The sequence below is a fragment of the Paralichthys olivaceus genome, chromosome 1, assembly GCF_024713975.1.
Source record: "Paralichthys olivaceus isolate ysfri-2021 chromosome 1, ASM2471397v2, whole genome shotgun sequence".
Classification (NCBI taxonomy): Eukaryota; Metazoa; Chordata; class Actinopteri; order Pleuronectiformes; family Paralichthyidae; genus Paralichthys; species Paralichthys olivaceus.
In genome coordinates this window covers 10,627,713-10,653,680 of record NC_091093.1, presented here as the reverse complement: position 1 = coordinate 10,653,680, position 25,968 = coordinate 10,627,713, and the positions used below count along the sequence as shown (strand labels likewise).

At 38.6% G+C, this 25,968-nt stretch overlaps 1 protein-coding gene across 2 annotated transcripts; it reads left to right on the top strand.

Annotated features, from left to right (window-relative positions):
• The first annotated feature begins 18 nt into the window (after window positions 1-18).
• On the top strand, window positions 19-25,852 carry nptnb (neuroplastin b). 2 transcript variants are annotated; one of them, XM_020080281.2, is made up of 9 exons: window positions 146-734; window positions 10,227-10,574; window positions 14,850-15,024; window positions 16,508-16,602; window positions 19,581-19,714; window positions 19,804-20,077; window positions 24,344-24,365; window positions 24,477-24,550; window positions 24,644-25,852. In XM_020080281.2, exons 1-8 carry the CDS (start codon window positions 659-661, stop codon window positions 24,535-24,537), a joined length of 1,185 nt encoding a protein of 394 aa, XP_019935840.1. In that variant the 5' UTR covers window positions 146-658; the 3' UTR covers window positions 24,538-24,550; window positions 24,644-25,852. The 2 variants fall into 2 exon arrangements, with proteins under 2 accessions (XP_019935842.1, XP_019935840.1); XM_020080283.2 differs by lacking the exon at window positions 10,227-10,574 and having other exon boundaries at window positions 19-734.
• The last annotated feature ends 116 nt before the right edge of the window (window positions 25,853-25,968 follow it).

Below are 25,968 nucleotides of genomic sequence, written 5' to 3'. Positions count from 1 at the left end.
CAAGGAAACGAAGGCTGGGGGTGCCACAAAACAACATTCATTGCACATATAGGTGTTTTATGTGTGTGCATGTCTGTCAGTGTACGTGTGTCTATCCACGGTCATGAGCGCATAGGGCACGCGCAGGTTGTTAGTGTCCTACCCGCATCTGTTCCTTTTTTTCTGTGGTATTAAAAATAGACCTGTGCTGATAACAGACTCTTATTGCGGCTACATCACTTCCCGTCGGGAATCATTTTGTGCGCCACTTTCATTTTAATCACCAAACCGTGACCGTGACAGCGCAAACGCGCATCGGTCTGCGCATCTCTGAAATCTTCACAACTACAGTGTGGACAACCTCCCTGACATCCAGAGACCTCTCCTCCGCAATCCGACGAGGGCTTCTCTGCCGCCTATGGCTGCACATCTTCGGCATCCCTGAGCCGCTGGCCTCGTCCCCGGACCGTTCACCTGCAGCTGTCATCTGAAGGTCTTTGAATCAGGGAGACGTCTCTACGATCATCATTATTTTTTCTTTTCTTTTTTTCCCATCATCATCCTTTAAGAACCCGGTGCTATGCTGGGCCCAGCTCTCTAGATCTGGTGATCAATACACACGAGCTCTCATCCCACATCCTTCCGACCGAGACCCTGGTACTCTCATCGAGCCCCGACGATGCATCCTAACGCAGCGATGCTGGCGATGGTCCTTTTGGGGAACTTGGCGGTGCCTTTCGCCTCGGCTCAAAACGGTAAGAGACTGACAGCAGATGTGACCCACGACGTGATTGTAAACAGCGCGTTGATGGGGGAAAGTGACTTGACTTGTGCGAGGACCGCCGGGCGACATGTTCCCAGAGAGGATTGTGAGGAGGACTCGATAAAGCCTCTGCTGTATATTGTAGTTTCAGATACAAACTCGACAACAAGGCCGGAGTCAGATTCAATCAGTGACCACACCGGGCAGCCTTTAACCTACACTCCAGAAAATAGAGAAATCTGACGTGTGTTTTATTAATTGCGAGCTGAGTAGCCACAACCTGCTAGTAGACGTGCCAGGATCAGCCGTCACTTTTGGACAAGTCCGATATGTTATCAGGTTTAGTTTTAAGTCGACACTGGTACCTTCATGGGATTAGATCTGAATGTGTAAGCTACATACAGTAGTAGCCCTCGGGTCACTTGAGGCTGTCAGTGTGCAGTTTGTTTAGTGGAGGGGGGGTTGGGTAGTACAATGTGCCTAACCTGCTCTGGATACAGATCATGTATTTAGTGAACACCAAACACAGGATAAAGACTCACACACAGTGTTTTAAATACTGTCATTACCAAGTGCTCATGTGTCATCCGTGTTTGATTTAGCTACTACTTCACTATTATGCCACATTTCCTGTAATGCAATCTCAAGTGGATTTTTCTCTCTTGCCCAACTGGTTCCCTGTTCAGTTAGAGCAAAACTGCATACACAATTGTTCCTCATTTTCTTATTGGATCCTCATTTAGTGTGTTTGAGCACCAGATGTTTCTTCTTTTGTGGCATTCATTATCAATTTCAAAAGCTGACCATTTTAAAGTCATTAATGATAGTAAAACAGAATATAATTTGGTTTAAATACACAGCAGCAACATGCTGTTGGGTGTGCCAGGCTGTCTCCTGGTTTGAAACTCTGTTGAATCACATTCACCCAGATGCGCACACAAATCAGCAGATATTCTTATATAATTTTCCAAATTCTAAAAGATCAACATCAATGGGTTCCTCGAGCAGCCATGTGTTTAGTATGTAAATTAAAAAATCTATTTCAGTTTTTGTTCTTTTAAGAAGCTGCTGCACCCACATGTCAAGGCCTTATGTTGACATATCACTGTCACTGACAGGATCTAATCCCTCTTCAGAGTAAAATAAAGCAGAGAATTACCCAGCCTTGCCCACAATTTTAATGCTTAATGTCCACCTCGTCTTTGCTAGAGGATAATTGGACACCCACTATGCGAGAATATTTTGATGGCAGGATGACAAGGTTATGAAAAACCTTACTCCACCACTGTCAAACCTTCTTAGGATTCAATATTTGCAAGTATATGAAAATGTAGAATTCTTATATTTTTGGGTCTAAATAATTTAAATGTAACTAATAACTACACTATTTTGTAATAGGCAACATGTTACACAGAATATGCAGAAAGGAATGCACATCCTTTAACAGGAAATCACAGAGGCAGCCTACGGCTTCAGTTTGTGAGGAGACTTAGAAATCTAAAATACTATAGCAGTTATATAACAAAGTATTATCTGAAGAATGCCTCTCTGTCTTCTTTATTAATTTCTCTGAGGATCTTGAAGTGTGTGTGTGCGCACACTGTAAGGCATTCTCTGATCTTACTATCTATTCTGGACAATCAAATACCCAATAATGCCCTCTATTGTTTGATGAAGTCAAGCAAAGGCATTCCAAACACTTCCTGTGGTCTTTGCCCAGCGTTAGTGCCTGTTCACTGAGGCCCAGATCGCACCGCAGAAACACCCAGGCATACACAGGCACATACATACCACCAGTGTTCAGATGGAGACAGACTGGCGCCATCCATTCACTAAATCTGACAGTGCTTTATGTAGAGATTCTAAATCCAGAGCATATATACAGATGCATTTAATTTCTAATACAGACCTGGCATTTAATATAGATTTGACCACAGCTGTAATAAGCTGCAGTTACTGTTTCACATCACGTAGACCCAAAAGCTATTTCACTTCTCTCTCTCACAGTTCAGATTAAGGGTAATCGGTGCATGCCTTCTTACCCTAGATATCCTGGGATAATACAGAGTTCAGGGAGGGATGGCAGGAGAATAATAATTATAAGTGATGGAGATGTAATCACAGTTTCTGGGAAGAAGGGGAAATTCATGCCATTATTTTCTCATATTTAGGGAAAAATAGGTTTATAAACTATAGGTCTCTGTGACAGATATTTGGAGGACTGTAAATAGCATCCATCCATTCTGCCCTGTTTCTATTTTTACCACTGAGACACAGCGCAGAGAACTGTGGCTTTAAGGTCCTTTTGTGAAAGTGAATCCATTAACTCTTAATGGACGGCCTCCTTGCGCACAGCTGCACAGCCTTCTAAAGACTAGCTAGGTGGCTGTGAATTCTTTAAGCAGAGACATGATGTGATCTTTATGCAAAGTAAATAAATGATGTTGAGAAGGTGGCAGCCTGTGTGTCAAGACAAGATAACCTCGAGTCAAGAGCTGATATTATTCCATATTTCTTTTTTGTTTTCTGATTACAGCGTGTACATAGCAAGACTGGGCACATAAAACAGCAAAGATTAGGTTCATGATGTGGAGAAAGCTATGCCCACGTGTATTGCAATATGTACTGCAGGCCCACGCTGCATTTTAAGATAAGCATTCTGCAGTTATGTACCATTCAATCAATAGGCCCACATGATGCAGCAGCTTGTCCATTATCATGTTACTGTCCAGGCTGTGGACAAAGTTGCATTTGTGAGTCTGGAAAATATGTTTGAGGACTCAGGCCAGCTCTTACCCTGAGTCATGCTTGCCCACTGTGAAAACTGATATGGACTGCACTGATTAGAAGCAGTAGGCCATAAAACACGCCGCAAGTACATACCAATGCACAACTATAAGGAAGTGACTTGTCAAGAGATAGTTGTTGCTGAACAGGCATGCTCATTATTCCATTTTTATTTTCAGCAACACTCTGCCTTGTATTCCTGCAGTTCCACACTTTTTGCAGAAAGTTCACCAATTTAGCCACAGCCCTGTACTACTGGCTGTTCTGTTTGAGAAACTCAGGTTAGGTGTTCTGCACCAGAGCAGCTCTGAGAAAGAATAGTTAAATAGGTTTCTTTCACTTAAACATGACCACATTTTTTCCACTTGTCTGGGTATTTTAATGACACATGCTTTTTCCCCCTGCAGACTCAAGCCAGCTGATGTTCAGCATTTAAGCTGACGAATGGTAATTCTATGTAGGAGATTTGGGAATAGCATTTGTCACCCATAGAAAAAGTCATTACCCTGAAGATGTAGTTTTTTCTAATTTTTAAAATGATCTTGGTATTTCATTGATCAGTGATGTTTTTTATCTACTTGCTTCTCAGGTTCTACATCAAATCATTTGAATTCCCGTTTGACCTCTGAAAGAGAAGTGGGAAGTGTTCTCTGGTTGTGATTAGGGGATAGGATTAGAGCATTTCTACCCAGCACTGGGGTTATTTGGATTTAAATCTCATTAAACTGTTGCCTCTCCTCTGTGATCTGAATGACAGACCAGTAAAAGGAAATGGTTTGCTCAAATGTCACCTTTTTTTCTGGAGATTGAGATTTGCAAATCAAAGCAATATTTTGTCACATTGCTCCACCACAGTGGCATCAAATAAAGTACATCATGGGTGTGATAAAGTGAGTGAGCTTTGCATACATCGGCACAGCCTCTGTCACAAATGTAGCTGCATGTTACAAATCACACCCTCAGTATGTTTTAAGTGTAGTTAAATTTCTGATGTGAATGCGTGATAATTATGTCAGTATTTTCTTTTTGGGACATCTCTCTCTTTCTTGTTTGTGGTTCTTATCAGAGCAGATCAACTTTAAATCAAACTGAGTTTTAGTCATTTTATACTTATCCACATTTATAATTCTTTAATCACTACATTTTCTTCAAGGAGCAGAAAATGACCTTCTGGTCTTCATGTATTATCCTAATGCTACTACTGACTATTAAGATTCATTAGAAAAGCATATAACAATATCGATTTACAAAGACTTGAAACTTGGATGATGCATGTTATCACATATAATAAATATCTTTTTAAGTTTAAAGTTTAAGTTTAAATCAATTAGATTTAATTACATTTTATTTGTAAAGGGCCAAATCGATTTCAAGGCCCTTTACATAGTAAAGGTGAGACCATAGAATTCAGTTATTATCTAATTTAATTGTCTGGAAGTGGCTTTGGTAATTCAGTAGTGAGTAGTGTTTTGGCTTCCAAACAGTAACCATTTTATGTTTGGTATCTAAACATTCAATTTGACCGTATCATTTAGCCGCTGAGTTTGATTTTCCAACAACAAAGCTTGAGAACGCCATGTTTTTTCAACAGCCATCCTCTTTTGTAAGAGCAAGAAACAATGTAAAAACTGCAATTTTCTGCAACGATTAACTAGTTTTGAGTTATATTCATTGTCAGGCACATTGACGGTGTAAATAGAAACCACTGGATGTTTGGTAGATAAGTATTATATCTGAAAACTTAGAAAACCTTGAATATGGTCAAATTTTGTTAAAGAATGTAAATGATTTAGGCAGTGTTTTATCTAATTTAAAAAGCAGAGGAATAAGAATAATAAAAACATGTCCTATATACATGCATGGTGAAAAAATAAAAATAAAAATTGTGGCTAATTAAGGCGCCAATAGCACGCTCAAACTGGTGTTACAAGTTCTTCCTAAGTTGGCCTTTTCTTAAGAGGTGTGCAATGACTATGTATATACTGACAACTTACTGACTCATCTTTTTTATTTTAGTTTGTGGGCACGGCAAATTACACCATTATGACTCTTACTAGGTATTTGGTGACATTGACACACCCGTCACAAAATGAAGAGTTAATCAGGAAAAACAACCACAAAACACCTGCAGCTGTTATTTACCGTGTCATACAACCTACAAAGACACAGGTATCTATCATAGTACCATGCAGATAAGTCAAAGACACCCACAACCTCAAACAGCACATAACCATTTCAGTGGCCCTAGGGTGTTTCCTACTTGCTGCTTTCTCCGTCTGTATTGTGTGACTGTGGATGGGAATCCAGGTTGTAGGCAAAAAACTGAGTCACACTCAGGCTGCATGATGGTGGTGGTGTGTGTGGCAAGCTGTCAGTCCTCAGGGGAGCTCTTTTCTCTTTCTACATCAGGGGAGTATGTAGGCTGTAATGACTGTGACTTCTATATAGCCTGAGACAGTATGGCTTGTCACAGAAAGCTTCAGGTCATTGTGTGATACTATTATGCACGCCATACTGGAGTAAAGTGAGCCAAGTCAGACAAAGCACTCTGAGGACTTATTAATTTTGTGTTGAATAATTTCTCTTAAACTATCCAATGATACAAACATTTAAAATCCTTGGTCAGAGCAACACGTAGAGAGAAACTCCATATCCCTTCTTGCAGGGAAGCACTTATTTGTTCCAACTATCCTGTTATATAATTGTAAGAAAGGCTATATTCAGCAAGAAACCCCACCACAACAATATCTGCTGAGTTAATATTTTAGTTTCGGTTCATTTGTGTCGCTACAGGCATTTCATTAGTCTTACAAAACATTCTTGAATCATTTAAATCCACCAACACCCAGTGGTCACAGGGAAAGGTTAGTTTAAACAGAACATTCCCATGTTAGCTCTGCAAGCGTTAACAATTAGCCACCTATAGTAGCTAAACAGCTGCAATACACTGTTGGCTGTATAATGTTGTATTACCACAAAAGAGCAAGCAACTCATGATACACCTTTAAAGCCTATAGAAGGGGGTATTTTATCCTAAATGATAGATTTTAGGGGAAAAACAGGGCACAGGCCGCATTTACATTTCATCAGGCTCACAACTTTAAAGTGACAGTTTCACTTACTCAACCATAAGGGAAGCTTGTGTTCTATATGAACTTAGTTCAGTTCATGAAAACTGTCCTCCTGTCCTCCTATAAAATATGTGTACAAACAGACCAGTCTACTAAGAGTTACTATATTGTGCTGTTTTATTGTGCCCTTATGTACCTTTATTTCCTGTTGTATGCATATCAACTGTTTGGTAATGTTCATACTGTGTAGAGAAACATGTAGAGAAACGCTCAAACCAGAATTATAGTAACGTTAAACAAGTTGAAGTTGTGATAACAGCAGTCAATTGATCAGACAGACGTATTTTTTGATTCTGCTTTCTATTTACTACATGGACATCAAAAAAATGAAAATATACATACACATGAAAATGCTCTTTTTTTGTTGCATTTTTCATGAACAAAATGATTAGAACTAGTCAACCCTCTGCTCATTTGCACAAAGAGGATCTCTGCTCATCTTTATTCTACTGTACTTTCTCACCAAGTTGCTGAGATCTGTCCACCATCCGCAGCCCCATTCTTTGTCACTTCTCATCTCCCAGCACACATTTGAAATGAATGAGCACCAGCTGGCTGTTTTTTGTTTTGTTTTCACTCCCAGTGTAAGCTCCTTGTTTAAAAAGACACGGAAATTGGGTCTGTTCATTGCTGAGTGTTGTCTATAGTTTGTTCTGGGCTTATTACTCCTCTGAGCCTCTTTGAGCCTGATTTTGAATTAAGTCATCTGTTTCTTTTTCCTGATTCAATTTGTCATCACCTTGGAGGACATTCTTTTTTGAGCCGCTACTATACTGTGATTAAGACCTCTATAATGCAGGGCAGACAATGCTCATCTGAGCCATGAGCTTAGCCTACCGTCATACCCTAGAGAATCCCATATGAAATTGTCAAACTGAAGATACTGCTTTAGAAGTGTGGGTGGAAAGGCTTGGATTCACCCTCTGGGATTATGTGGTGAGCTTGATGGGCCCAGATGTTTCAAGAGAAAAGAAACAAATGCTAATTACTCTGAATATCTCTAGGCATCGCACAGAGAAACACAAGTTGTAAGCATCCCATATCCACCGACACATCTCTAAACAGTAGAAATTCTCATCATAATCTCTCCTCCCTATCGTCTAATTTATTTTCATATGACTGTGAGTCACAAACTGGTGTTGGGCAACAGACTTGTTACCATGGCACTGTTTGGATTCCATTTATTGTTAAGTATGTGAAATATTTTGGCTGTACTTTGACAGCCTGTTTGAGAGCAGTGCAGAGAGAATAATGTTCTCAAGCATTGCAAACATTGTGGATTATAGCATTAAGGAAAAATACTAAATAAACCATGTAAATTTAGTGAATAGTATTTATATTGATCTGGCAACTAAATTCAAAAAAATATTAAAATAAATTATAACTGGTTTCACTGTTCATTTTGGGAATGAGCTGAAAACTGTACTTGTTTACACTCCTTCCTTAGACTTATCTATTTATGTGCGTATGATACCTTGAACAGGGCAGCCAGATCTAGGAAGGCCTACGAGCTGTCGTATTTAGACACGACGCATATTCTACCACCCAAGAGACAAAGGCTCTTTGTTCCAATTTCCACTACAACAATTCAGGGCAAAGTTAAGGCTGGGGGTTTTTTCTGATTCATTTAAGCACATGTGGTATACAGCTGACAGGCTGCAGGGGCGGCAGAGAACAGTGTCTGTGATCCAGGTGATTTGTCATTAGATAAGGTTCATTAAGGCTGGCAGTGTATTGTTAGGCTAAGCACTGATGTGGAACAAGGTCATGAATCAGGCACAGACATTGCATGGTACTCTCACAGTTGTGGTTATAATGCTTTTGGATCCCATTCCATTTTGAATTTGACTATATTTAAGAATTAAAATATATATATATCCACTAGTGTTAGAAAAATCTAGGCCGTTTGTCCGACTTCTTAAGATTAAGCCAAAATGTCAGTTCATTCAGTATTGATGCATGGAGAAGGTGGTTGAACTATCCTTTACATGCAAATTTATAAAACCTGCTGTTAAAGACCAGCTTATCCAAAGTTAAAGCTGGTTGACCCAATTTCTGGTGTTAACAGCAGGAGCTGATATGGATGAAATGAGATGAGGTTTTATGCATACATATATACACATAAAGTTATACTCTATATTCAGAGGCCTATGTTTTAAAAAGAGTAGAGTGCAGTTTGTCAATTGGTGACACTATAGTTGGTCATAGGTGTGTTTGTCCTGTCCTGTGACAGTCTGGAAACATGCCCAGGGTGAATCCTACTTTTTACCCAACTTGGTGTAAAATTAAAAGAAACTTAAAAGCAGTATTCAATTTACCAAATTTGATGAATACTGACTTTTTATAAAGAAGGGACAAAGAAAAACTCAGACTCAGATGACGCAAGACACAGGGTACTGGGAAACAATCAACAGGCATCAGGCGCCAAAATCTGATGTTGTCATAATTGTCAAAAACGACAGCTGGAGGAAAGGTTTATAGAGCCAGTATCATATACATATATTCAGATGCCATGTTTATTTGCGCTCTTGTCCCCTGGAGTCAGTTGCAAGAGCTTTTCACAATGTCACACTGGTAAAAGACCCCAAAAAGTGATTGGTTTGGGAACAGTGCACAGTCTGTCGTGGCACAACACAGCAAGGATTTATGATTCCATGATCACTTCACACACATGACAGAGAGACCATCTTAGAGGATAATGGCAAGGGCTCTCAAAAAATCCTGGATGTACTTATTTATCAGGATCCGCTTCAAAATGTTTTAGGTTCTTGTTTGAGTCATGCCCCACCCTTCCACGAAATGTGAAGGAATTTGGGTCAGTAAGTAGTAATCCTGTTTACAGACAGTCAAACAAAAAAAATGCAATGAAAACATCTTCCTTGGATGAGGTAAAAATATCTTTTAGTCTGATGCTAGATACTAACATCTCTAGTGGATGCAATACTATGCAATGCTTGTTGACTTACGCTGCTCACTTTACCCAAGATGTTAATTATTGTAACTTTTAATTTCGGCAGATTAAGTGACACAGTACACATATGGAGGGGAGGAGTGATTGTTGTACTTGAAAGGGGGCCTTGAAAAAAACTCTTTAATGTTGAAAATGTTCTTATATGGTTCCCCTTCACTATCAATTGTGATCACAGTGATTTCATCAAAGTACTGTAACTAGCAAATGAAAGGTACACTTCAAAATCCTATTCCACTTACTTTTTAGAAGATAACAACATAACAAGATAACAGAAAACTAAATAAAATAAATAAAAGCATGATTTACTAGTAAGGACTTGGGACTGGGTGACTATGACTTTATTTGATAGTTTTAGGGCCTTAGTGGGTCAGGGAAGCCTGATGTTGAAATGACTGGATTTAGGCAATCATTAACCTTTTCTTTTTCCACCTATCTGATTTGAGGGTCCTTTTTAGTTGCCTTTAATCATCCTCTCTTTTGTATTCTGGTCCTATTTGATTTCCTTCTACATCCCTTAACCTTTCTACCTCTTCTTACTGCTCTAACCCTCTTTTACCTTTCCTTCCCTATCATCTGATACACTTGTCCTCTCCAGCTGGGTTTGTGAAGTCGCCAATGTCTGAGACTAAGCTTACGGGGGACACCTTTGAGCTGTACTGCGACGTGGTCGGCAACCCCACTCCAGAGATCCAGTGGTGGTATGCTGAGATCAACCGAGCCGACTCCTTCAAGCAGCTGTGGGACGGAGCCCGCAAACGTCGGGTAACTATCAACACGGCTTACGGCGCCAATGGGGTCAGCGTGCTCGTTATCACGCGCCTCACACTGGAGGACTCTGGGACCTATGAGTGCCGGGCCAGCAACGACCCCAGGCGTAATGATCGCCGACAAAACCCTGCCATCACCTGGATCCGCGCCCAGGCCACCATTTCAGTGCTACAGAGTGAGTGGTCTATGCCCCTATGCCCCCCCCCCCCTCAGCTGGCCAGATAAAAATAAAACAAACTACCACATATTTGTTAATTTGCATTTTTAGTTGCTTTTTATCATATTTTTAAATGCCTAAATTCCTTATGCCAATGGCCAGTACCATCCCTCCCGAAATCCCTTAAGCATCTTGTTGTAAGTGACCACTAACCCATGAGCTTTACTCAATCTACATTTTTCTCTTTCCTCCCACACAAACCCTTTGTTTAAACTGTCTGTGTCCTTTTTACAATATTCAGATCATTATCCCTTTCTCTGTATCCTAATTTCACCCATTTCCTATCTATGGATTTACTTCTGATACCTAACCCTGAACATAATGTTGTGCTTTTTACGTTGTGTGGATTGTTTTATTTACTTCAAAGCTCTGCCTGCTGAATGCGGCGGAAACCTAGTGGTGCTTTGAAGTAATTGTGCTTTTGATTTGGCTTTCTTACTCTGGGCACAGTGTAAATGGGAATATAAGAAGACACAAGGAGATATCAGTTTAGGTGTAAAAGAGTGATTCCTGCTGTCAATTCTTTCTTGATAAAAGCAAACATTTCAAATGTGTCTGGTAATCCGATACAGGATGAGACCATGCAAGGGCCTTGAGTGTCTCATTTCTTGTTCAGATGAGACAGAGATTTAAGCTCTGTAAAATAGTTTCTCTGGACTTGCCTGTGCAATGTGTAACCTTGTGCCTTCTCAGCCATTAAGCGTGTGACTATGAATCGGTAATGACATTATATCCTTTAACTCTCTATGGCTCTATGAAGACAAACATTCAAACAAACTGAATTTAACTGGACTCTTCTAATCTGTGCATGTTTCAGTGCTCTGCCCACTGGAGCACAAGGAGATGTGGAATGTTGTTAGTCATAGTGAAGCTCTCTGAGAAGCTTAGAGGAGTCTGATCATTGCTGGCTCTGACAAACTCTTTACTTCTGGTGAGCACTATTTGATTAGGTGTAGGGTTGAAGCAATTTCTACTTCTATAAGAAGTGCAATGGACAACAGCTATTCACTACATATATTCTGTCATTACTGAGAAGTAAATGTTCTTTGCATATACATGTAATATCCAAATTATTACATGTTTATAACAGGCTATACATAATAGCCTACTGAAGTGAATTTATAGTTTGCAGCTGGGGAAACATGCCAAAGTCTGATTGTCTTGTTTTCGGCTACTAGTTTTGCTAAATTTAGTTTGAGAATGTGAATAATTCTAGATCAATGTACTCCCTATCAGTAAATATATATGCAGTATCCGATGCCCATTACAAAGCTTTATCATTTCTTTTGTATTTGGCATTTGGACATTTGAGCAAATTCCATTTAAAAGTTGAATTTTCTAAAATTAATAAATAAAATGCATGCATGCATGGACAACATGTACCGAGGAACACCTTTCATACATGTGCTACATGTACTTAAAATCTTTTGAGTATGAAACTAGACATTCTTGTTCAAGAAATGTTTATAGAAATACACAAAAAGACATTTTGGCTTTACTTTTTTAGCAATAATACCCCTAATGTTTAAAGCTGCAGCTAGCAGCAGGTTAGCTTAGCTTATTATACATGTGGTAAATGCCTAGCTGTTGTACAAAGGTAAAAATTAAAACAGCATATTTTTAGATTGACGTGACAAACCAATGTTTAACACTGTGGGATTTTATAGGGGGTTGTGTGCCAAATTATTTCTTGGCTGGTAGACTTGATGCTAAGCTCATCCCTACAGGCTACTGGCTGCGGCTACATATGTAGTATAAAGGATATAAAAAAGGTATATCCTAAAATTTTACTTCATGCAAGATAACAAATTAGCACTTTTGCCATAATGTGGCACTTTTGCTCTTAACAAAGACAAGCAGCTTTAATTTAAATACCAGTAACAAGTGATTTAAATGCAAACGTTTTTTATGTCAGTATCAAAATGTCTGTAGAGGAGTCTATCAGCTTCTCCCTCATTGTCAATTTCTCAACGAAAATGTGGTTAACAGGTGAGTATTTTTGTTTCATACATTCAAAAATGAAACAAGATTAACACCAGGAATAAGTTTTGATGACAGACTAGCTGACAGGCTCATGCTATCCACCAAGCCTGAGCCCGTCCCGTAATGTCACATCGTACCTCAAGAGGGATCGTGAGTCATTGTTGCATCCTAGGTCCAGTTTTCTCTCAGTCCAACATTAGAGGTTGAAGAAGTTGCAACTGTGAAAAGGTTATTAGCCTTTGTTGAGGCTATGGATGTTTCTCCATTAAAGAAAAAAAATCTTTGCCATTGGAATTTATCACACTCACAATTCAAGCAAAACATAGGTGATTTCTTTGTGAAAAAATGTACATCAAATCTCTTTCAGCCACTTTGAAAGTGGTATTCAAGTGTTTCATACTCGAATACCGATTTTACAGTTAGTATCACTTTCACTAATTGCATGGATCTCAGTGGATTTTAAGTACAGCTAAACCATACTCTGGGTATATACTCGATAAACTAAATAGCTATTCTGTTTTAAAGTGACTGCTTTTTCAACAGTCATATTGTTATGTGAAGTGTTCTCATATTTGTACTGGAAAAATATAAATGTGTGTCAAATCAGACATAAAAATTCATTGAAAATTGCATATCCTTATTAAGATTGGAGAAACCATTTAGATCAACCATGTGTTCAGGAAACCCGCCATTTTCTCTGTGCCAGCTCAGTTACTGGCACCTCTCACTGGAGTACAGCTCTTGTAATGTAATGACCAACAATTTCAGAATTTAGGGCCTGCCTTGCCTCTTGCAATGACGTTTCATAAATATAGTCCTTGCCAAGTTGGTCACTATGTCTCAGCTACTTTGTTTAATTAAATTTGAAAAATATAAAAGTAAAATATGACTAAAGAATTTTACTATAATGAGCTACCAGAATGTAGAGACGTAGATAATACAATATATTTGTACTGATAATGCAGTAATTTTAAAGAGTAAAACATATCATTATGTAATATATGTCAGTCAATTAGATACAATAACCAAGCGGAAAGAGGAACTCAAGTTTCACTACATCTTGACTGATTTAGAGCAGTATTTGATATTTGGTTACATTCTGATATGGTGTTGTATTATCCAGCAGCTACCACATTGTAAGATGTCACACTGTGTCCTACAAACAACCTTCAGGTTAAATTGCCTGTGGACCACAGTGCCGTGTTTGCTAAATGTTAATTTATGTACCTCATGTTGTGTGTGTACGCATGTCTCAAAGATACTATTAATAGTACATGTGGTTCTGCTTGGTGAGACCAATGTAAGGGGGGAGGGAGAGATTACCCCTCAGCTATTGAGTCTACAGAATAGCAAGATGAGGGTGGCATGAATGCTAATAGACGTCACATGCCAGTCTCAGCAGCCCTTCTTTCCCCTCTCCTATTTTTTTTTTCTTGCTAGTGGCCTTGCAGCAGCAGCCAGTAGTAGGATTATGATGCCTCTCTCCTCTGCTCCTCCCCTCGAGGGCTCCGTCGTTGCCATGGTTGGCCCGCCCTGGAAGAGGAGGAGGGGCAGGGCAGAGGAGGCTTCCTGCTCACTACTGAAGGCAAAGCAAAGGGCACCTCGCTCTCAGATGACACCTCCCGTTTCCCTGAATGCCCTTGAAAGGTGGACCCTGGTATTGTTTAGTAACCAGTGTGCTCAGTATTTTAGAAGCTGGAGTACTTCAAGCAGGCGTACAGCACAAATGTAAAATGTCAGACGACTATTCAGTGATGACATTGATATGCAAGCTTAATATAGGCTCTATTACAATGACACATAAAATTACTGCAGTTATCAGCTACAAAGTATCTTCTGTCAGATATCGTCATGGAATCTGCACAACTGTATTGTACATTAAAAAAAAAAATCCTGAAAAAAATATGTGCTCTGAAATGATAGGTGTGAGATAGGTAGAATCAAATCAATTTAATGTAATACCTTTTTTTGTCTAATAGGCCTTAAGTTGCCGTATATATTTTATGTGAATTACTGTAGGTCATGAGACAAACTCTCAAGATAAATGCTTGACAAGGCATTCCAGCCATTTCATATACTTAATATGTCTTTTGTTTATTTGGTCTTCTGTCTTCAACTCATTGACACCCTCCTACACGAATTGTATAAAAACAGCATTCAGCCTACAGCTACCACAGTATGGGAGGAAGACTTAAAACACCGTTGAGCCCCAGTTCTGTGATAAGGCTTTTGACTGTGTCTGTCTTCCAGAACCAAAGATCAATGCCTCTGATCAGATCATCCTGTCAGCGGAAGTCTCAGGCAAACCTGTTACCCTGCAGTGTAACCTAACCACTGCCTACACCCCTCACAAGGAAAGCTTCTGGATGAAGAACGGACTGGAGATCGCCAATACACGGACAGATCAAATGAACACAGCGTACAGGTGACACATCTTGGGAGAAGCTGTGGGGATAAAAAGTGCTCTCAGCAATAGAATGAAGAAACACTTGTCAGAAAATGTTGAGAACTAGACTTGCTGAGAGTTAATGATCGGCACCAAGTTTGGAATGGGAGTGTGGTTTAGAGCCAGAGAAAGAGTATCTCAGGTTTGTTTTTCTGCTTGGCCAACTAACCGCTGGTAGTTGCTTGTAAATGGGTCAAACTAAAGCACTGCAGACATTCTCTGCTCTATAATAAGTAGTCTGTGTGTTTTGTGCATTTTCCAGACATTGACGATACGACAACTCACCTAAAGCTAGATTTTTTTGTACAATTTAGCTTCAAGCCGTTACTAAGGCATTCAACATATTTTAATACAGTTTCAAAGGAAAATCTTCTGCTGGAGTTGTGTTTTGGCTATTGCTATACAAATTGCACAGTGGGGAATAAGACAATGTAAGTTTAACAGCACGTTTCATTACATTATGTTGCTAGGTTTGTTAGCAAGCTACTACAAAATATTATGACATTGTAAATTAGACTGGAGAGTGGATACCCAACCTGAACCCATCAGGACTTGTTGGCACCCTACACATTCAAAAAAAATGATATTCAGGTTTGGGTCTGGTCTGTAGCATTGGCTGGGTTGATGATTTCCACTGCAAATGTCCGTATTTGCATTACATAACCATGTGAGACACAGTAACTTTAAACAACCTTAAAAGGATCATGCTTGGGTTGGGTTCAGATACAAAAAACAGGATGCCTCTTGGTATTGGGTCAGGCTCATACAGGTTTGGACAGAAAAATGCGGCCTAAACTACAATATAATGCTGATAAAAGAAGTTTATCCCTCATAGCTGTTTTTGCCTTGATTAAAATGTCAATATATATATTGAAATAGTCAAAAGCTAGCACCTGGTAAGAACCCTGTTATATATGGTAACATATAGGTTTTAAATATTCCTAGACTGCCACCGATTAGGATTAATCCTGAGTTTGTGGTTTTCAAAACACCCACTGTCTTAAACCCAATGTTGAGCTATACCTTTGCATCTAAGTAGAAAACTCTATTATTGCCTAAAGTACTAGTTGTTAGTTCCCACTGTCACACAGTATAACCACTGGAGCACAAAGCTACTGTCGCCTCTGTAGACTCACCACAGACTCTCCCCACCCACAAGATAAGACCAATTGGTCACTTCCTTGTCACATTACATCAGTGATACTCTGGAGATTACAGCTAAAATGCCTGTGGTGCCTTCCCTGCAGAACTCAGAGCTGCTGTTTCGTAATATAACAATGTAATGGCAACATTTTGTCTCCCATGGACTTGTAAGCCCCTAAAGCGATCACTGCTGTATTTGGAAGTAATTACTAGAGTCAAACTGAAATGAGTTCACTTTATTTACTTGACTACTTGCAATGTGAGTGACTGGTAAATTGAAATAATGAAATAAACATTGGTGTGCTGTGTTTTGTTGCAGAATCACTAAACCACGAGCGGACGATTCTGGGGAATACATGTGTGTGTTCACATTTGATATGGCACCAAATGCAAATGCAACAATCGAAGTAAAAGGTAAGATTCCTCTGACAGCTGAACCTTTGTGAAACAAATGACACAAATCTCACCTAAAAAAACATGTTTTTCTCTATTATGAAAGTATGGAGAAAGAGCCCCAGCCTTAATTTTAGCTCACTACATGATGGCATGATAATGTTTTCTGTGGTTTTCTGCTGAAGAAGGCAAAATAAGGGTGTCCTAAAAAGGTTACCCACCTCTCAAGTTGTGCGGAGGGAGATGTTGTTGACAAAGATGTTTGAATTCATCCAGCACAGTGGTGATGACAGGGAGCAATCCTGAGGCTGTTGTCCCTCTGAGCTTTCACTGAGAGGACAGCCTAGCAAAATGGACAGGCACTGCACAAGCTCACCAAAACATGCAAACACTTGGTTCATTAGGAGGCATCCTTCTAAGCAGTTAAACACTCAAAATACTAATTATTTTGTGGTTAACAGTCTGTAAATTACTTTTTTATTTATAAGAGCTAAAAATGTTTAATACTAGAAATAGTTAACTACAGTTCTTGTTGGAGCTAGACAAGCTAATAAAAGAACTACTGTGTTGGTTTCATTCAAGCTGACAGCAAAGCCATCAAGTTGAATAAGGAATCTTCTCTGAGAAAGGGCAAGTGAATGCCTGTTCAAGAGAAGCTTGGCTGTGTGTAGCGCTTAAGCCAATTTGCTGTGGCATGGCTATGGTGCATACTGAGCATGTCCTGCCTCTTATTCTGCGGCTGTCTTAAAGCGCTGCCTGATTGCGTAACATGGGTGATGACCGCGTGTGTTCTGCTTTTACGGGACTGTGAGATGACGGTACTCATCACCATTCAAACTGAAGTGTCCTAACCGTCATTGGACTGCAGGCCAATAATTGTTGAGGCTTGCTAACTGTCCCCTGGAGAAAAAGTCAGTGTTTTAACTAAACTGATGATGCACGACTCTGCCCTTAAAATAGCCGTGCATTCTACGTCAAAACATTTTTACAGGAATAAAATGGTCCTGTGATTTTCTAGAAGTGTGCGGGATCTTTCGTGACCCAGGTAGCAAGACCACTGTTATGCTAGCCAGTTTTGCACTGCGCTTCTGGCAGCAGTTCACTGAGATCCCTCGCCTACAGTGTCCTTGGCACACTCATCCTTGCAGGACTCAGCTCAGAGGCAACAGATGGAGGGTTCTGTGATGTTGTAGGATTAAGGCTCTGAATCCTGTCCCAGCCATCTCGTGGCGGGAGAGGACTTTATTGTCTGTGATACTAAGCTTACCACAGATACATATTTGGAACCTGATATTTGTCTAAATGTTTAGCACATTGGTCGAAGAAAATGTGTGAACATGCATACAAAAAACTTCACAGTATAGTGCAGAAATAAATTAGACTCTCCAAGTTTAAAGATTTTTGCACAAATTCTCAAAGTCACTTCAACATAAAATGTGGAAAGCATCTAATTAAGGGTAATGACTAAGGATTTGATTTAATGGCTCTTTGAAATTCAATGTCATCGTACTCTAATACTAATTTCTATTCTTTGTGACGGCCTTGACCTTGTGTCTCCTCACACGTCCCTCTCATATTCATATTTCACTTTACCACTGTCTAGCGCACAGATTTAATAATGACAATAATCAGTCATGAGTGTGAAATAAAGGTTCCTGCCTGTGTTAGAGCCACTCTGAGGGCTTTCTCTGTGCTGTCACTCACTGACATAATACAGTTAGGATAAGGCACAAATGAGCTTGGCCACTCCCCTGCTCAGGGAGCATGTGTGCACCATAATTAGAGTGGGGTAATGTCACCGGAGAGCTCAGAACCCTCCTGCTCTATTATCCAAGCACAACAGAAAAATGCTCATTCCAGGCCTCTCTCTTATCCTGCTTAATTGCATGGAAGGAATTATTGTCATTTTGAGGATTATTAGAAAAGCAGGAACAGTTATCTTCCTGATGCTGCGTGTCGTTAAATGAAGTCTGCGTCTCTCCGTTGAGAAAAACTCAGTTTGACGTGGCATCTGTTGCAATGCTTTATGGCCTTTGGCTGAATTTATTTGATTCTATAACCTTTGTGTTGCTTTTTTATCATTGGTACATTCATTAATAAGAGCCAGTTTACAGTAATTTTTTTGGGCTGAATCAGCTAACACTTTTGTTTAATTCACTGTGGAATTAATTTGAATGGGAACATCTGGAGGCTCTTATATCATACTGATCCCCCTCTTCTATGACCTCATTATGAATTGTAGTGAAATGCTACAACCAATTCCAGAGTCTTATTCCCGTTTGCAAAGGCTGGGTATACTACAAATGCTCAAATCTATTACTAAAACATCTTTATTTTTTATCAAAGGTCATTTTGCAAGCATTACACAAAAACCCAAAAGGTTTTGACAGCAAGCCTTTGTCAAAATAACTAATCAGAGCTGTAGTTTTTTCAAAAACAGACAAATTAATTTGTGCTACATTTTTGAATAAATGAACTACATAAGCATGAGCAGTAATGTACCTCAGTATATGAGATGAATACCTCTATATCAGTGTTTTGGCCTCTTAAGAAAGAATGATTTTATCTATCCCAATGAGAGGATTGTAGAGTCAAGTGGAAATGAGGACAGGAAATGTAGGAAATATGTAACAACACAAATTCAGTAAACTCTGTGTCAGATACTGCAATGACATGACTTAAAAGTAAAAGATGAAATGCTTTGTACATGATTAATACAAATATCTGAGAACGGCCTGCTAAGCTTCTTCTTCACTGCAACAGTTTGAAGTTATGACACTGAGCTGCTTCAGTGAATCTGCCTGGCTGTAGAGTCTCTTAATTACACTCCTCTCCCTTCCATAGACGTCTGAATACCACCAATTATTACCATAGCCAGAACAGCCAATCATGCTTCCTTTATTCATGCCATCTGGTAGGAGTTTAAACGTTCCTCTGAATGGTTTACCTCTGCCAACTCAGCTAATTATCAATTTTATTTATTTATTTAACCTTTACAGCAAAACCTGATATCACCGGCCACAAGAGGAGTGAAAATAAAAACGAGGGGGAAAATGCAACAATGTACTGTAAGTCTGTTGGTTACCCACATCCCACCTGGACATGGCGTAAAGGGGACGGAACATCCTACACGGTATATATATAGATACAAACACACTTTATATGTGTATTTAATATATAGAGAGCGATAATTAACTTTGAGGAATGCTCATTGTGTTGAAGGAAATCGACAACTCTACTGGACGCTTCTTCATCACCAACAGAGACAACTACACAGAGCTCTACATACTAAACCTGGACATAAACACAGATCCTGGAGTATATGAATGCAATGCCACCAACGTGATAGGAAACACTGCTGAGACCACTATTCTGCGTGTGCGCAGCCATCTTGCACCGCTTTGGCCTTTCCTGGGTGTGCTTGCCGAGATTATAATCCTAGTTGTCATCATTGTTGTGTACGAGAAACGCAAGAGGCCGGACGACATCATCGATGGTAAGAAAACCTCCCTGTATCTATGAAAGTTAATTTCACATTATTTATGTTCATATTACAGCATTTCAAAACTTTGCCGTGGTGTGTTTCTCTGGTGTCTGATATTTGTGAAGTACCCATTCAATTTGTCCTGTACATATGACTCTGACACAGCAACACCCTTTCCAAGAGGTCAATGGCATCAGTAAGTATCCGATCTTACAACCACAGGCTTGTTTACAGAAGCAAGTAATCTCTTCAACCATCAGATTGCATCAGCTCTCTGAGGACATATGTAGTAACGATCAAAAGGACTCTTCTCCTTGTCTGATGTGGTGAACACACAGCAAACCTTTGCAAGAGTTGGCCGTTTCTGTGCTGTACTAACCACACATCTGTATTCCATGCTGATGGGAGATCAGCCTGATGAAGCTTCAAAATATATCAGACCCAGTTTATTACTTAATTGGTCACTATTCTTTTCCCCTTCCCCCTATTCTTTCCAAATGGCAACATAATCTAAATGGGTGGTAAGTGAGAGATCCTGCATGGTTTCAGAGATTGTTCTTTCTGTCAATTTCTATGTTTTTATGACCCTGCACTCCATCCAGAAACATTACAATCTTAGCCTCAACACTGTCGAGATATTAATGCAATATATTAAGTTTATTTTTACAACAGTTTTTACAAAATGAAAACCTGTATCCATTCATTTCCATTGCCATCAATTGTTTAATGGTTGTTGGATTAAATGGAGTGTATCACTGAAGAGTCGTATAATCTTGTGATATTAAAAGCTTAGTTTGAATTTGAACGTAACATCAAATATATAACTATGTTAGCAAACTTAGTGTGATAGCCATAGTTAATGTTTCTAGAGAAAAAGGGGAAAAAACTATATAAAGATCCAACCAGGCCCATGCCATACTTATGAGCGCAGTAGACACATCATCTACTTTGTTACCAAAAATGTTAGCAAATATTCAACTGACGAACATGATAATGCTATAGTGAATTACACATATTCAAATCCAAATCAACCAACATGATTTAATTCAGTTTCACAATTATCTAGGTAACTGTTGTTAACACCCTAAAATTATATGTGAGATTCAAATCCTTGATGTATCAAGTAAAACAAGTAAATGACAGAATAAATAGAATTTTAAAATGAAAAGACACAGAAAACAATTTCTTCTGCTTTTCATTATCCATGCAGGTAGTGTGAGTTTGATATTTGTGCATTGACATTGTCACTGGCACTTACTTACTACTTTGCTCAAACATTAATAGTTCTATTTTCTCTTTATGATCACTTTATCATGGCCTTGGCACCATGGTTGAAATTGTTTGCTGTGCTGCCTGCATTGCAGGACACTGACAAATATAAAAGTATAAAACACTGTTTGATACACTCTTTGCTCATTCTGCTGACTCCTATAGTGTATGCAGAAGCAAAGTAAACATTTCCAAACACTCAATGTTGCTGCCTCAAACAAACTGAGCTTATTGACACTTTTTGGTCTAGCAAAGACACCAACGAGTCAAGAAATATTAAGGCTTTAAACCACCAGTCAGGTTTTTTTTATTCTAATACTCCTGAGAATGTGTCTGACCCTCAGTTTTGAATTCTAATGTACAGAATAACAATGCACTCTATTCAGGCCAGTACAGTGGTACTGTACCTGAATGCTACTAAACCCTTCAAAGGCAAGGTGCATCTGCTGCCTGGGACTGAACATTATGTATAAATATCAAAACCACATACGTGGATAAAGAAATGCAAAGTTAACACAGGAATGAAAAAGATACATCAATGCAAATTGGAGGAATAATTATAGGATGTATAGAATGTGATTATGTAAAACATTCAGCCATGTGTGCATTTAGTTAAAATAAATTTAGTTTAGTCAAATCTAGCTCCCTATATATCAGCTCAGTTTTTCCATTTTGCAAACAAAGTGGGCTCTGCTTCAGGGGAAAGACAATCACACAGACGAAAATGTCCTGAAAGCCCAAAGGCATCTACAGTCACCCAAGGTTCACTCTGACCTCTACCCGTGTGCCTTTGCTTTTTTTTCCATTTTGGAATGAAACATGAACACACGACATAATGAAAAACCACAACCGTCACCCCATTAATATGAATATCTCCAGCTGGGCAACAGTTGCAAATGAAACTCTAGTACAGACTTAACAAATAGAGCTGCAGGCAACAGCCAGCCCTTTCTTTCCTCTTTTTCTCCTTTCCCTTTTCTTTACTTTCCAAATGACATGTATTAATCATTTAATAGGTTGCAAAAGAGCGGTTAACAAGATTCATGATATAGTCTGTCATTTAACATTATCTATTATATATAATGTATAAACTGTAACTCTAAAATTAATATTGGTTAAACTATATATTACATGCCCTGCATAGGTAACATTATTTTTTGTGACCCAGTAGTGATAATTTGAAAAACAAAAGCTTTACTATAAAAATAAATGTGCACACACACAGACACACCAGCCACCCTGCTTGAGTAAGCTCTGTGCATGGCCGCTAGCTTGGTTTCATCTACCGGAAAAATGAAGCGATTAAGGTGGATTATATTCGCCATGTTTATGCCATTCAAATCAGGAACGAGGACTCCCTGCTCACGAGGCACAGCTTCTCGAAAATCTCCTTTTAGCATCCCATATTCCCCGGAGGTTTTGGCCCCTGTCTGCACGCATTATGAAATGTGGTCTCTTGATCACTTAGCTAAGTTTGAACATTTTATACTTTGCAGCCAAAGGGCTCTGAGGCAGAGGCTGGCATTTCTATCCTGTGTTTCAAAACCACATGCTAAAATTACATATTTCACCACGTGATGATTTTGGTAAATAACAGCTCACTCTGTGTAAGAAGACAAATGTAGGCTAAAAAGTTCCACCCACATACTGCATTTAAAGTTACATAAAAAACAACAGTGATTATTATTATTCAGCTATCAATCTCACACAGTAAAATAAACAGCTGTTATCTAATCAGTGCTTGCAAAGGCTTTTACAGTAAAGAAAGCATATCTGGTGTTTATATATGAGGTGTGAAAATGGTGGGATATGTCAACAGATGTTCAGCCTCCAAACGATCACAGCGTCATGTTTTTATCTAACATTATAAGCGCCATAATCTGCTCCATATTAACGCCATGGAATGCTGCCAATGCTGCTTATCTCAGACGTATAACTGCATGGAAAATATCTCTGTGACTGGTTACTTACCTGCTGACACATTTTCATCTGTATGCCAAACACCAACCACCTTGTCAACCCCCAAGGCTTCCAATCTTCGAACTAACTTGTCACTCGGTGCAACAATCCTCACTATCATACACCACTTCTCCTCCCCAAAGTCTCTCTTCTTATTGTGGCAGTATATGTATATTATTTATTGCACTGTTGTATGGCAAGAAAGACACTTTTACTACTGTCTCACTGAGAAAATAATTTCTTAAAAATATGGAATTCTCATTAACGTGTCATAATTTGAAAGACATTGGCATTGAATAAAAATATGAATCACTGTGGTTTGAATTGATACAGCCTCTATATGCTGAGATGCCATACAATGGGTCCTTCCAGAATTACTATGAATACTTTGTCTGACATGAACTGAAACCCCAATTAGATCAGATGGCATGCGAGGTTAACTTAACAATGCTTGGTGATATAGCTGTGGTTGTTTATTAGTGTTTATTATCATAAGACAATTGTTTCTTACATTGAAGCCTGTCTACTATAAATATGTCACTGCTGACCTTTTTCCCAAGCAAGAATTTTTACTATGCAGACTGCAGTTTTCAAAAACCTTGTCTAATGCAAGACACTTTTAAATGCAGACTCATGTGTTTGCTTACTTGTTTTCCTTCTGAGTCTGTTTGTCAGACTCACAGCTTGTGCATACAAAAGATGTTCAGCAGCTGACTCCTGTGTCTCTGATGCCAGCGAAATCCACCAGTGCACAACTCCGCCACAGCAGTTTTCTATTATTTCTGTGCTTTCAGCTGCATTATCTCATAATTAGTGTTCACTTGTTTGAAGGATTTGGTAACCTTTCTCTGACAAATTTCAGGTTTCTGAACATTAGTGAAATTACAGTTAACTAGTAGCTGCCTGGGAAAAGGGAAAACTGTCTGCATTGCAAAGTAAATTCTATTAATAGCAAAATGCATTGAAATATGAAGTACAATTATTTTTTTCTTTATGACATATTTGACTTCTGTGTTCTGTTTTTGTCCCAATTCTACCCTAATGGCATAGACGATGAACCAGTGGGACCAATGTAAGTAAATAAATATTTTTACACCCATACTTACAATTTATACTCTGTAGCTACTGCAATGTGAATTGCTATTACTCTTAGGTCACTAAATCATAACTGCTTCTCTCCCAGGAAAACAAATTCAACAAACAACCACAAGGACAAAAACATTCGCCAGAGGAATACAAAATAAGCAATTTACTCAAGTAAGACACTGTTGTTGAGGGTTGAGGCTAAATATGGAACTCACTTTGAGTATTTGTTGCAGTTAAAACTTTCTCTTGATTTTCTCTTCACAGGTGAGATGGCTAAAAACTGTGTTATTGTGACAAGATGAAGGTATCAGCGGTGGATAGATCTCCAGGCAGTTTTGAATATAAGCATATCTTGTCTCTTTTTTTGAGAAACAATATCAGCATAACACTGGCAACAAAAAGAACATAACGGCTGTCTTAAGCATGCCTTATTCAGTCTTACATGGAGATTTCAGGATGACGAATAATGACTAAAACCACCTCAAAGGTGTACACATTTTTAATGTGCTGTTGATGTCTCCTTTATTGATTTCATCATGTCCTCGATTGAGGTGATCCCTTTTGTATTACATATCATGTACAATGCATGCAAGATAATTACGCAATAGGATACTCAGAATAGAAATTTTCTGTTGTTATCCCCCTCGTGTGGCTTTTTTTGCATCCAAAATGACCTATGTTTTTTATGGAATCAGTATATGTATATATATATATGTATGTATAAATATATATATATATATATATATATATATATATATATATATATATATGAATATATATGTGTGTGTGTGTGTGGATATATATATATATATATATATGAATATATATATATGGAGAGTTATTCTTGAAGATTTGTATAGCATATCATGGTCATTTAACTATGTTTGATTTTGTGACAATAAGTCCACTTTTAACAGAACTTTTATTGTGAAGCAAGGGCTTCATTGACTGGCAGTATTTCAATTTAATTATTCAATTGAGAGTGATTTCAGAAGATGACTACTGTGTGTTTAAATATCTAAGATAAAACGTGTATTACTTTTTTATTTCTTTCCAGAGTAACTTAGGTGTCTTGTATATGTTGATGTATGAGTGTTCAAATAATAGGAAATCTGTAAAAAATATTTTTTTTATATTCCCCAGATTCATGAATTGATTTTCATTTTCTATTTTTTTCTCTTTAACTGTATAGCATGGCTATAATCCTATGCAATATGTATTCTTAAATAGATATATGGAGGGCGGTTTGTTTTACTCAGTGAAGCTTTAATATTGTGGGATCACTTGGAAGCTGGCATAGCAAAATTCACTGCTGTAGCTGCATGACTCCTGTTTCAATACAATGTATCCATGTGCGTGGCGGTGGGAATGGACTGGCGTTAGGGTGGGGTCAGAGGGACCAGAGTATATAGCCACAATCAAACATGAGTGAGACCAATATTTTTTTTTCTGAATAAAAAGTTTAAAAACTGATTTTTTTTTTGCTTTGCAAATTATTTAACTAACTAACTAACCAATTTCTTCTCTAACTGAATTAGTAAAATTTGACACATGCTCTTTGAGCCATTAAACTAATATGCAACAATATT

What these genes read in the sequence shown, in the direction of transcription:
- nptnb (XM_020080281.2), top strand. Translation starts at nt 659, where the DNA reads ATGCATCCTAACGCAGCGATGCTGGCGATGGTCCTTTTGGGGAACTTG. An exon ending in CACCATTTCAGTGCTACAGA is followed by an intron (nt 10,575 to 14,849) that starts GTGAGTGGTCTA and finishes TCTGTCTTCCAG; the next exon opens with AACCAAAGATCAATGCCTCT. An exon ending in TGCAACAATCGAAGTAAAAG is followed by an intron (nt 16,603 to 19,580) that starts GTAAGATTCCTC and finishes TAACCTTTACAG; the next exon opens with CAAAACCTGATATCACCGGC.